This window comes from Drosophila sulfurigaster, chromosome 3 (assembly GCF_023558435.1).
Source record: "Drosophila sulfurigaster albostrigata strain 15112-1811.04 chromosome 3, ASM2355843v2, whole genome shotgun sequence".
In the NCBI taxonomy this organism is placed as follows: domain Eukaryota; kingdom Metazoa; phylum Arthropoda; class Insecta; order Diptera; family Drosophilidae; genus Drosophila; species Drosophila sulfurigaster.
The window spans coordinates 47,857,685-47,870,568 of NC_084883.1; the positions used below are offsets into that span (position 1 = coordinate 47,857,685).

General features: G+C 41.1%; 4 protein-coding genes across 5 annotated transcripts in view; 3 read left to right on the top strand and 1 right to left on the bottom strand.

The window, feature by feature from the left end:
- The window catches only part of LOC133842726 (neurobeachin-like protein 1), a 37,500-nt gene that overhangs the window by 11,299 nt on the left and 13,317 nt on the right, over positions 1–12,884 (bottom strand). For both annotated transcript variants that reach the window (XM_062275933.1, XM_062275934.1), the window contains one exon: positions 11,326–11,633. In XM_062275933.1, coding sequence (XP_062131917.1) covers positions 11,326–11,633 — 308 coding nt within the window. The remainder of the gene's footprint in view (positions 1–11,325; positions 11,634–12,884) is intronic.
- On the top strand, positions 2,223–3,623 carry LOC133843691 (cuticle protein 21). Its single transcript, XM_062277341.1, has 2 exons — positions 2,223–2,704; positions 2,765–3,623. Exons 1-2 carry the CDS (start codon positions 2,597–2,599, stop codon positions 3,317–3,319), a joined length of 663 nt encoding a protein of 220 aa, XP_062133325.1. The 5' UTR covers positions 2,223–2,596; the 3' UTR covers positions 3,320–3,623.
- Positions 4,217–5,348, top strand: LOC133842736 (cuticle protein 19.8). The gene is made up of 2 exons (XM_062275948.1): positions 4,217–4,565; positions 4,634–5,348. Exons 1-2 carry the CDS (start codon positions 4,551–4,553, stop codon positions 4,973–4,975), a joined length of 357 nt encoding a protein of 118 aa, XP_062131932.1. The 5' UTR covers positions 4,217–4,550; the 3' UTR covers positions 4,976–5,348.
- On the top strand, positions 8,126–9,248 carry LOC133842735 (larval cuticle protein A2B). Its single transcript, XM_062275947.1, has 2 exons — positions 8,126–8,450; positions 8,520–9,248. Exons 1-2 carry the CDS (start codon positions 8,211–8,213, stop codon positions 8,880–8,882), a joined length of 603 nt encoding a protein of 200 aa, XP_062131931.1. The 5' UTR covers positions 8,126–8,210; the 3' UTR covers positions 8,883–9,248.

The window sequence follows — 12,884 nt, forward strand, 5'->3', positions numbered from 1 at the left end:
ATTGGTTTCTTCAATGCTGACTTAAAAGTTAAATTAATGCAAAGGTCATATAGCAGATAAGATATTTAAAGACATTGCAAAATAAGATGTACAATTTTAAAAGTCGTTTATCAATCGATGTGAAATTTGTATTTATACAAATAATAAACCATAAACCATAAAAAACACCTTATTTTATTACAAGATTTTAATTAATTATCTTACTAAACGGTTTCCATTTACTAAGCAAATGTAATTCAAATTCAATAAGTCGTACTCGATTGATCGATCAAACTGTTTGGGTGGCTGACACAGCGACGAAAGTTGCAATTAGAAATGCAAAGGGAGTACACGACAAAACTCAAATGATTGGAGGGTTTCTCCTACGTGTGGCGCAGTAAACTGGTTTCGATTGGTTGTCAAGGTGCCACCACAGAAGCTCCGTGTAGACTATACGATCTATTCGACCTAATTTACAGTGGGCTACCAGTGCAGATTTGACCTGATTTTGACCGCAATGCTCGGAGCTGTAAGTTACGCTAAGTGCGTGACTTTTTTGCCAATTGCTGCACGGGGAACGACCTTGCGACTCGTTGCCAACGAACGCGCAAGTCTGGGAGAGTCACTTGGCAGAGACTTGGCAAATTGAAACTGAAACACAAAACTGAAACTCGGATTCAAAAACTCAGAGACAGAGGCACAGTACACTTGGCGCACCATGCGAGTTCAGTTAACGGTTGTCACCGGAAATTGACTTAATTGACGCTGATCCACGGCAAACTGTTTGCTTGCAATGCTTTTTTGGCAAAAGTCACAAACTAGATTCAAGATTCCATAATTGGCAAATCGCAATGCGGAGTCTGAGACTTCGACTCGGCTTGCTTGGTTCTACGAGTTCTACAGACTTTTACTTGTCAAATTTGTAGTCCATAAATTGCAATAATTGCCAATTGCACTCAGGTTACGAAACAATTAACTCTGATAATATTATTAGTTGCAGTTCTTTTATAGCAGTGTATAAGGCTTTTAAATTGTTTAACAACAAAGTTTGAAAAATAGTTTTGAAGTGTTTTTAGGGATTGTCTTAGAAGGAAGGAGTGTATTATATATTTGGGTGTAAGGTTGTTTACATTAAAGTGCAAACGGGATTAAAGTGTTTACACTATGAAACAGTTATCCAATTTCAAATACCTAAGGCAATATCATCCATTGAATTACAAATTTAATCCTTGAATAAGTTTTAGTAGAATAAAATAGCTTAAAATAAAACTTAACTATAATTGAATAGTCGAATTCCTTCTACAAACCTTTTAGGTTGATAGAAAATAAATGTTCCTTTAATACCTAGGTTCCTCCTTCTTCTATACCTCAACCATTGCATCCAATAGGATTCCTTGAACAACTTTTGGTAATTTTATTATATTATTATATACTCATTTAAATATATTACCGCTTCTAATTTACTACACACACTTTTAATCTCTTCCTTTTGCTTGAAAACCTTGATATCAAATACCTTAAATGACATCCAACAACAATCTCTTCCTTTCCCAAAACAGATTTCCTCTACGAAAAAGACGTAAAACACTTTTAGATGCTGGGAAAAGGTGTTTACGGCGTTGTCGATGACAAGGTGCGTAATTAAAGATTGCTTGGACTATACGCGAGGTGGCCAAGTCCATTTGTTGGCAATTGTGGCAAGGTCAAATCGCTTTGGACTGCATTGCTGCGATACTTGTTGTACTCGAAGTGGCATGCATGCGTGTGCGTGTCTCAACATGTCTGTGCGTGTCGAAGCGAATACGAATCCGAGTGTGCGAGTGCGAGTAGCGCCAGTGCGTAATTGCTTTGTCTCTGTGACACTCCCTTTCCGCCAACGCCTGTGTGTTGTGTGTCCATCCGCCCCCTTGCGATCAATTGCTTCCATTTTCGATTTCTAATTAAACGAGTCGAATGGTCGATCAGCAGTTGCTCGAAGCCATTGCCAGTCAGTCAGTTAGCTCTCAAGGGGAGCGGGGTGCTTTTGAATTTTTGGTCTCGTTTTCATTTTGCTGAGCCTGCCCAGCAACTGGCTAACGGCCAAGTGACTCGAAATTACATCAGACGGCAAAACAGTAAAAGACAAACGCAAAAAAAACTGCCTGCCTAACGTTTTGGAGAACCTGAGAATTGGCCGAGATCTGGTTTTGAATTGAAATCGCTTTTTGTGTGTGTTTTTGAGAAGTAAAACGAGTCGACGAGTATTCCATTGAGAAAAACGAGCAGCAAATGCGAATGACGAAATGTGCGAGACAAGACATGAAATTGCACTAGGAGCACAGATCACAGCACAGAGCAGAGAAACGCACGAGATGCGAGCATGTGCATCGCACCACCTCAGCTGAGCAAAGATCGGATTCGATCGTATTGGAGATCTCAAGATCTCAACTTGATACGAGCAATTGTCACTTGCCATTAGCCTGTCCAAAAGCGGGAGAGTGGCAACTGCCAACTGCCAACTGGCAACCAGCAAAGTGGCAAGTGGCAAGTGCGGGGGAACTCTGCCACAAATGGTTAGCGCTTTGATTCGCTGTTGCGCGCTGGCAACACGAATATAAAACTGAAGAACTCGCGGAAAATGCATCTCACAGTCGAGTTGAGTTCTTGCAGTGCAGACACACACACAGCATCCATCTCTCCAGTCTCCACATCCAAGCCACACACATCCTTTGCAATGTTCGTCCAGGTAAGTTTACCTCGCCAAACGACTTCGAACTAGGATCAACCAACCGATCGTTACTTGCAGACTGTGTGCCTATTGGGTTTGACGCTCTCCGTGGCGTTGGCAGTTCCCATCGATCCCTATGGTCCTTCGCTGATCGCTGCTCCCGCCATCTCGTATGCGGCACCCAAGATCCTGGCCGCTCCCGCTATCTCGTATGCGGCACCCAAGATCCTGGCTGCCCCCGCTTTGGCTGTGGCCAAGGTCGCCGTGGCTGAGCCCTACGATCCCAATCCACAGTACAGCTTCTCGTATGGCGTCACCGATCACCACACCGGCGACTCCAAGCAACAGGAGGAGACACTCGTCAACGGCGTCGTCCATGGCAGCTACTCGCTGGCCGAACCCGATGGCACCATTCGCAAGGTGACCTACACCGCCGACAAGATCAACGGCTTCAACGCCGTTGTCGAGAAGAAGGGCGTCGCTGCTGTTGCTATTGCTAAGCCAGCGTTGGCTGTGGCTGCAGTGCCCACAATCACCAAGCTGGCGGTGCCGGCTATCACCAAGATTGGTTACGCTGCGCCAGCTTATGCTGCACCCGCGTACGCCGCCTCTGGCTATGGTGGACACTACTAGACTACGTAGGCTGCGTTCACTGGACTCTACCATATCAAACGACAACCACCAATCCTGGACAATGCGATCAGGATCATTGTTGAATAGTTCTAGTTCTAAATATGCTATCTAAAAACAAAAACCCGAAACACAACGTGCGTGCTGCTCTGTCAATCGATTGCCGTATCTCCGCATCATTCCTATCCCGGACAACCTAAATTTAGCTCTTAGGGTTACCGTTTTCTAGGGGATTTTGGGGGACGGCTAACGGCCATTTATCTAGTGATTACTTATCTGCATCTACTGAATAAAAGTTTCGGTACAAAAAAACACACAAACTTTTTTATTTTCAATTGAGTACAGAAAGATCTGAAAGGATCTTGTGATCATAGTAATGCATTTCTGCTACGATTAAAACAATCTAGTAAAATGAGAAAGAATATCACAATAATTAAAAATGTAAAAGAGATACTGTGAAACTAAGAATTATTTTTGTTACAGATGACCCTAAAAACAATCAACAAATATGGTGAAGGAGTTTTCTAACGCTTTATGTTTAACAAATGTTCCTAGGAAAAAACCTATTCCTATTCAATTTAGAGGACGTTTCATTGCTTGACAAATTTATATAATCTATTATATAATTTCGTTAAATATCGGTTGGATTAACACACTGCATTAATAATTAGCAAAAAAACAAATCTCAATCAAATCACAAAATTAGACATTTTTTAGGATTGAGAGAAAAGTAGGATTCTTTTTAACTCTGACTTCCCCTCAAAAGTTACAGATTGAACAAATCTTGTCCCTAGTTGACACCTTTGGACACCTTTTGCGCTGTCAAGGTTAGGCGATTAGTCATAATGCCAACACAATGTTGAGGAAGGTTCAACCTCAACCTCAAGACGCGCCGAAATGGGAAGCAATTAATGCGCCTCACGTGCCACATTTCAAGTTATGATTGTCATAACATTAGGAAGAGAAAAGGGGCTGCGCAGAATTGTGCAAACGTAAAAGGGGAATTGTTGGCACGTTCGTTGAGGAAATTTTGGGTGTCGACTGGAAGTGCAGCTTACGTCAGGCATTGGCTCACACTTGGCCAGGTTTGGCCAGCGGTTGCCACAATGCACATGACCACGACAATGCTGGGCGATGGGAAAAGCGTTTAAAACCCGGTCGCCAACGCAGCTAGAGACAGTTCAGAAAGTGACAGCGTTCCAACAGTATCCATCCATCTAATCCAAGCTTAAACATGGCCCTATTCAAGGTAAGTTACAACACAAAAAAGATAAGGATAAAAAACAACCACAAGGATTAACCCAAACTCTACTACAGTGCATTATCGTGAGCTGTGCTCTCTTCGCCATCGTCGAAAGTGCCTTGTTGCCTGCTGTTCCCATCAATACCGAGATTGATCCACATCCTCAGTATGCCTACGCCTATAATGTGCAGGATGCAATCACCGGCGATAGCAAGAGCCAGCAGGAGGTGAGGGATGGCGATGTTGTCAAGGGCTCCTACTCTGTGGTCGATGCCGATGGATCATTGCGTACCGTCTTCTACACTGCGGATCCCATCAATGGCTTCAATGCTGTGGTGCAACGTGGCCCAGTTCCAGTCCCAGTTGCAGCTCCAGTTGCTGCTCCAGTAGTGGCTGCCCGTCCATTCCTGGGCTAGAGCAGCAAACAGCTGCCATGTAAAGTACACTCAACACACCCAGAGTTGATCTTAGCCTGTAGATAAGTTATTGTCTGTTCTGTAGATCTAACCACACTCATAAATCAGTTAATAAATCCAGTTAGCCAAAGAGAACAAGCACGACGCACACCTAATTGCCGGACACCTGGTTATGGATTATGGATTGTGAATCGAGCAACTTGCGAATTATACTCGTATTGCGCTGACAAATGGTCTTGGGTTTTAGCTCTGACTTAGCAATCGACGGGAGATCTGTATCGCTTTGCGGATCTAACTGAGGAGCTGGTCCGTTCCTTTGCTGGGTTATTAACAGTCTCAAATAAATTGTGATGATTTTCACATTTATTTGGGCAACACTTTAATTTCACTAATTAGGTTATAGTATTAAAGTATTTCTTAAGTTTTCCCATATTTCCTGAAGCTCACTAATTCGATGTAGTCCGATTTAATGTCAGAGATATTCCCGGTCAACAATTGTTAGTTTTATGATGAAGCTTCAAATATTAACTAGGTGCTAAACCATCACTAGGTTTTTAATTGTGAGGGAGTAGGACGACTAGGACTAGGATCTAGGATTGTAGATTCTGAATTATTGGTTATTTTTTTATTTCAATTCATAAAAGGGGCGAAGGTACACTATTGCTAAAGAACTGTAAAACTGCAGAATAACTTGTATCCCAACGGAGGATCTACTTAATAGAATAAGTTGAAGGACAAGCTTCTTATGTTGAACTCCTAATAGAAGATCTAACTCTAATCCTTAAGTCTCTCCCCCTAATAAGTCAAAATATCATTTACCCTCTCCCACTTTTCCTTAGTAAATTCCCTGTTCCCATATCAAAGAACACTCTCCCCCATCTCAAGTGACTGCAATAGGCTGCAACATTCACTCGCCACTCGCAGCACGCACTCGAATTATTCAATAGCTTAATTGAAAGTACTCCACGCGATACAATTTTTGATTACGCAAACGGCGCATGTCTCTACGTCAGCGTTTGTAGCTGCGTTGGCGTTGGCGTTACCGTTAGCGTCGGCACCGACGCTGTCTTCGTTGACGCTGACGTCGACGTAGACGCCGGCAGCGACGCCTAACAAGGCGTACAAGGCGTTCAAAATTAGTGATAATGGGCAAAATTGTCCCAATGGCAATAAAAATAAAAGACCCAATACAAAATATGAAAACCCAAACAAAGAAAGTGCAACAGCAATGCGAAGTCTAAATACCCTTATAAAAGAACATCTGAGTGATCTGTTTTTATAATAACAGTATCCTTAGATAGTAAGCATTGAGATAGAAGTTTTTAAAACTAAAAAGCGTTAAATTATTGTTTCGTTACTGGTTAATATATTTATTCTAAGATAATAACTCTTATAACCGATAGATCTATACTAAATTTCATAAGGAAAGCTATAACACTTCAAGAATTCTTAGAACAAAATCTAGTCAGCGAAGCCCTTATAAAAGAACATCTGAACATCTGAGAGATCTGTTATTATACAAGTAATAACAGTATCTTTAGATACTAAGCATTGAGATAGAAGTTTTTAAAACTAAAAAGCGTTAAATTATTATTTCGTTACAAGTGAATATATTTATTCTAAGATATTTAATCATATAACCGATTTCAACATATATAGATCTATACTAAATTTCAAAAGGAAAGCTGTAATTCTTCGAGAATTCTCGGAACAAAAACCAGTCAGAATGGATGTCAGGACATGAGTTGAGGTATATCAAGCGACATAAAATGTTTGATATCCCCAAATTCGACAAGGGTAACAAGAAAACAATGTTGCAGTGGCAGTTACAGCCACCGAGGAGTCGGCCAGTCTGGGGAGGGGACTGAGAACACCGACATAGTGCAAGCCATCGAGAGAGAGATGGAAGTGGAGGGAAGAGAGAGATGGAGAGCTAGTGTTTGCTTTGGGCGCGCCGCTGCTTTGTGCCAGTTTCGAAGGCTGCAAAACGCACACACCTTTCAACAAAACTGATGCTGGGGCAACTTGGGTGCGTGCCCCAGCATATATCGCTCTTTGTCTCTCTCGCTTGTCTACGCACAGACTGTGGTGCTCTCTCGCTCGCACTGCTGATGCCGGCCCCAAAAATCGCTTTCGAATTGAACTTTTTTGTCACGATCGAATGTGATCCGCCCGACCGCCTGCCTTGCAACATGTCCAAGCTCCATGCTCAATGCTCCATATGTTGCCAGTCGACGTCCACTTCGATGTCGACGTCGTCGTCGTCGTCGTCCACTCGCCTGGGAGGCCGCCAGAGCAACATGCGTGCCATTCTCGTAGGCCTATAAGCTGCTTTTATGTCTCGCCCCAGACAAGTGTCGCCCCCCGTATCACCGCATTTCCTCTCCTCCCACAGCTATTGCCAGGGGCAACGCAACGCAACGTGCAACTAAGATAGTTACAGGGTCTAGTGGACCCGACTGTGAGATACCCGTTACTCATCTTAAGTGCATACAAACAAGTGAGATTAACTGGCTGTGATTGGGATATGTTCAGAACTAGCTTCATACCTTTTATTGTTCACCCTATCCGAACTTTTAACTATTCAAGAATACTCCCCAACATTTTTAGCTTTATACCATTTTATTTTTACTTTATCCAATCCTTTAACTTTTTAAAATATGCCCCTAACATTTTAAGTGGTATTTCCCAAAACTTTCGAAGATATATCCGAAATATTTTCTTAAATTTCTTTTCTCTTAGATTCCGCTTCTTGTGTACGCTCTTTTTTTTTAGGTTAATTTAAAATACTTCTACAGGTTGAAGACTTTTTTGACTTCCAAGTACATTCTCGCTAGCCATTAAGTTATAACACCATGCCTCCCTTATGTCTGCCGGGTATAAAAATGAATTATTTTCATTTGTTGGTGCTGCTGCTGCAGTTGCAGTTGCAATCTTTGCACTCCACACGCATGCGCACTTTTTAGTTGCTGTTGTTGTTGTTGTTATTGTTGTCGGCTGCTGCTGCTGTTGTTTTGCGATTTTTCTATTTTTTTGCATAAATATTTTTACAGGCAGATTTTGGTTAGACGAATTTTTCGGGGGCTTGGGCTCGAGAGTTAGCTTTAGCTTTGAGTTTGGCTTTTGGGTTTGCCTATAAAAAGCAATTGTCGCTGAGCTTCAGAACCACAGACTGAGTTCATTTGTCAGCCAAGCAGCAGCACAAAATCTCCAAAAAACCAAAATCTCCGCAACAATGGCCCAACAGTTGTTAATCGTCTTGAGCGCTTTGCTGGCTCTGAGCAGCGCTGTCGTTGTGCCAGGACCTGGTCTCGCCTTGCCCGCTCTGCCGGCATATCCTTCGCTTGCCGCACCCGTCTACCCCAAGTTGGCGGCGCCCGTTTATCCCGCATTGGCCAAGGTGGCTGTTGCCAAGGTGGCTGCTCCCGAGCCATACGATCCCAATCCTCAGTACAGCTACAGCTACGATGTGCATGTAAGTAACCTCAACGAAGCGGCATCAATTATTGATCATTAATCGATCTCCTCACTCTCCTTGTTGCAGGATGGTTCTACTGGTGATGTGAAGAGCCAGCAGGAGACACGCAGCGGCGATGTTGTCCAGGGCGCCTACTCGCTCATCGAGGCCGACGGCACTCGTCGCATTGTGGAGTACACCGCCGATCCTGTCCATGGCTTCAATGCTGTGGTCCGTCGCGAGGGTGCTGTGGTTAAGGCTGTTGCCCCCGTTGCCAAGGTGCTGGCTCCGGCTCCACTGTTGCACGCTCCGGTTGTGGCCAAGCTGCCCGCTCTGCCAGCCCTGTCCGCCTACCACGCCCCCGCTCTGGCTCCCGCCTACCACGCTCCGGCTTTGGCACCCGCCTATTCTCCACTGGCGCCCGCTTACTCACCACTGGCCTACCACTAAGTCATCATCCGCTGAATTACTGAAGAACAACCAACAACAATAACGTTGCCGACCTCTTGCCCCATAACGGACACATCGCAGAAACTTCTCCTCCAATTGGCCAGGCGAAGCTTGGCCTATCGATAGTCGATAGTTGTAGTATTAGTTGAAATGAAAGCGATTTATCGATAACTCTACATGTATATATGAATTTAATCGTCGTGTGCGCTAGGAATGTTGTGGGGGGGAAGTTCCTTCCCCTTCCCATCGCGTTCCCTGCACCACATTCGACGAATCCATCTACACTCATATTCGACGCCTTTCATGTATATTTCTTGTCTTTTTAATCTTAAGGCTGTTTCGACCGCGATAAAGAAAATAAACTATAATCTCCATAAAGAATACAAGTTATGTAGTTTAACATTCAAAATATATAAATTAAGCAATTCAAATTCGATAATTGGCAGCAAGTTCCATTAACTTGCTACTTAAAATTTATCGATATATGACAAGTTCGATTTCAAGTAGAAAGTTCATTAACTCGTTTCATTGTCAATGCGAACTAGAACTAGATTCGAACTAGTTTTTTTTGGCTCGTGAATGGTTCGACCTTAGAACATTAGCAGAGACCACGCACTATCTCTAAAGCACGATCGATAGCTTTGACCGCCAATGCAAATGCAATATGTTAATGCAGTTGAACAAGGTCCCACGCCCAGTATTCATATAGTATGCGTAATATGCGTAGACTTTTGGCCAAGTGATTGCCACTTAATAATTGGCTATTGGCCAAAGTTATGCGGCGTTGAATTGAGAAAGATATCTTGCAGGGTGTTTTTTTTTTTTTGGTGTGAATCAGGTTATGCATTCACTTATTGCACTGAATAATTGACTGACTCGACTGCAGCTCATCTAATATGCTGTTAGGCACATTTGTTTGTTTGTTACATTTGTCGGCGGTTGGTTGTTGGTTGCATAAATACAAATTCATTTTGATGATTTAATAAAATTAAATCGTAATTTTAATCGCACCGCCAACTGATGAGGCGCCCCAACATCAAGCGAAAGCTTTAAACAATTCACAGCATTTACAATGGGCCGAAACCCATTAAAGATCCAATAAAAAAAAAACAAACAAAATACTGAAGAAAACACACAGAAATACAAAACAACAATGAAAGCAAAACTAATTTGGATTTGACAAAGTTGTAGTGCCCTGTAAAGCTTACAAAATGAGGTATGATAAGTTTTGAAAAGCTTCAAAAGAAGGTGATTTCGAAGTTTTCAGGAATTATAGACTTTTTTGTATACCATATACAAATCTAAACTTTTCCTAAATTCGGTATTCAATTAACTATTTAGTATTAGTATTGACCCTAACATAGTTTGCTACGATTTTAAAAGGCTGAAATCTCATTACTACTTTAAATATTCTAAAAGTTGAGAAAACTTATGTTCCTGTGATACTTTAAAAAACCCTTTATACATTATCGATTAAGATGGTTTCGATATCATCTTAAGATTTCAGTATATATGTACATATGTATATTTTATAACTGTGTATTAACGAAATCTGAAATGAAGAGTGTTAATAATAATCTCTTATGTGGTCGCATTAGCAAAAAAATATTGATCCGATTAAATAATTATATAATTGAGATATCCAAGGAAGATTATTTCCGAATCAGCTAATAATTAATTTCATGCAAAAACTTTCCGCTGCATATAAACAGCAAAGAAAGTATGTTGGGAAAATATTAATAGCTAAATTAACAGCAAACAATCGATTCTAATAAAGAACTAGTGGGGGGTCTTCAAAACCCTAAGGGCATTATCAACTAGGCGGCGTATTTTTCTCAGTCTTCAGTCTGTGTCAAAAAATGATGAAAAGTGAAATTGGCATTTGATGAAATTGATATTTTTGGCAGAAGCTGTTTATAGTTATCAGTATATTAAATTCAATTTGAGCCCATTGTTGCCGCCAACTGAGAGATGTCTCGCTGTGGCAGCCACACACGCAACGAACAGAAAGAGAGGGAGAGAGAGAGAGTGAGTGAGAGAGATCGAGCGAGAGGGAAACATTAATGAGTGCATTTGTTAGCATTTTACAGTGAAATGAACACAAAACAGCGTGGCAGCAGAGCTTTGTTACCTGTCCCCACACACTCACAAGAAACATCGCATCACATCACATCACCTCACAGCACAGCACAACATATAATATATCTTTTAATATATATATCTTTGAGGCAGATATGTGACTGCGTTTGAAGGTGATTAACTGTCTACGAAGCAAGCAGCGACTCGACTCGAGTGTCGCGTCATATGTAATCATTTACGTTGGCCGCACGCCCGATTGCAATTGTCGCCTTAATTAAAATGCTGAATTTTGTGTGGTTTCATAATAATGCTCACTCAAAGTTTGGGGTACGGGGGAAAATAGTTGTGGATTCGATTCACTTACCCAGTATACCAGGGACCCCTAGGGCCGTATAAGAAACGCTTGGCGGTCTTCCATTTCTTCCGTATATGATTATCGCTGGTCTTGTGCTGCATTGCCGCCGTCTGCAGTCGTTGCATCTCCTCCACCTGTCGCACCTTCCAGGGCATATAGATCTTCTGCTGGAACACCCGACGATTTGTGGCCTGAAAGCTGGCGCGTTGCTTCGACGCCGCCTTGCATGCCTCATAGCATTCAGCCCAAAAGCGATTGATGGGCTCCCACAGATGCAGCTCAATGTCGCGCTGGTAACGATCGTAAAGCGGCTTCACCTGAACAAAAAAACACACATTTATTTTTGTACATTACTATATTGCTATAATTATTAGATATAAAGTAAGAGCACGCCAAATCGCACATCATAAGTTTGTTTAATATGACAGCTAATCACGCACTTATTGCCAGTCTAATATACCCTGTAGTTTCTAATTTCCGATGAGGGAGGATAGGCTAACGATTATAATTCTACTTCCCAAGAAGGAAGGATAGGATAACGATTATAATATTAGTTTGTGGAGTGACTTTTGGTTAGAGAGTAATTATTATTATTAAATTACAATTTGGAAGCTAGAGTCGTCATGGTTTGCACATACAATAAAAACTACAGTACTTCTAGTTTGATTGCAATCAGATAAAAATGGAAGAATTGTCTTAAGACACAATTTCGTATGTCAAAAAACGGTTGCTGCTGAGGGGACTTAATTGGTTTGGTTGAAAACTCGGTATATTTTGTACTCTGTGGTATATTTTGAATGTAGTACTATATCAATGTACCAAATATATTATTTAGTAAACCTTAGTATTTTTGGTATATTTTTAGAATACATTTTTATGGAAAATGGCGTTCCTTTTAAATTTGTTTTTAATTTTATAAACTTGAAAATACAATTTATTTAAAGACTTTTAAAATCTAAATATAAATTCATATGAACTTTTTTAGTCAACTCCTGCAACTCCTACATACGCTCCAAATAGCTGGAGGTGAGTACACACGACTTTTGTTTTCAACCTTAATTTTTTTATAAACTTGGAAATACTGATTATTTGAAAATTTTCAATTCAAAATTATCATTTACTCTTTTTCACTTAATTCCAGACAATTTTCCATTGTTTATACATTTTCTATATATAATTTATTATGTACAACTCTTTTTTGCAATCTAAGATTTCAATAACATCGAAGGGATTACATATACGCTTTAAGTACATGTCTTTCACTTCACATTACAAAGGTCATCTCTATGCTAATTAGTGCAGAAATAATCAGAACAGCTGCAGTTCCCCAACGCCCTTGGGGGTGCATAAAATAAAACATGAGTTTACTCATTAAAAAACAAACAAGAGTTATGTATGCAACTTTCGCCCATAAAAGAAATTGCGAGCTGCTTTCCACTTAGGCAGAAATGCGAGTCGACGAAATTTTCTGCACAGATCTGAAAAATCCAGTGGAACGACAAATATTGCGTACTTCTATTTGATTTTGTGGGCATATCATAATCGAGTAAAATAAAAAATAAACAAAT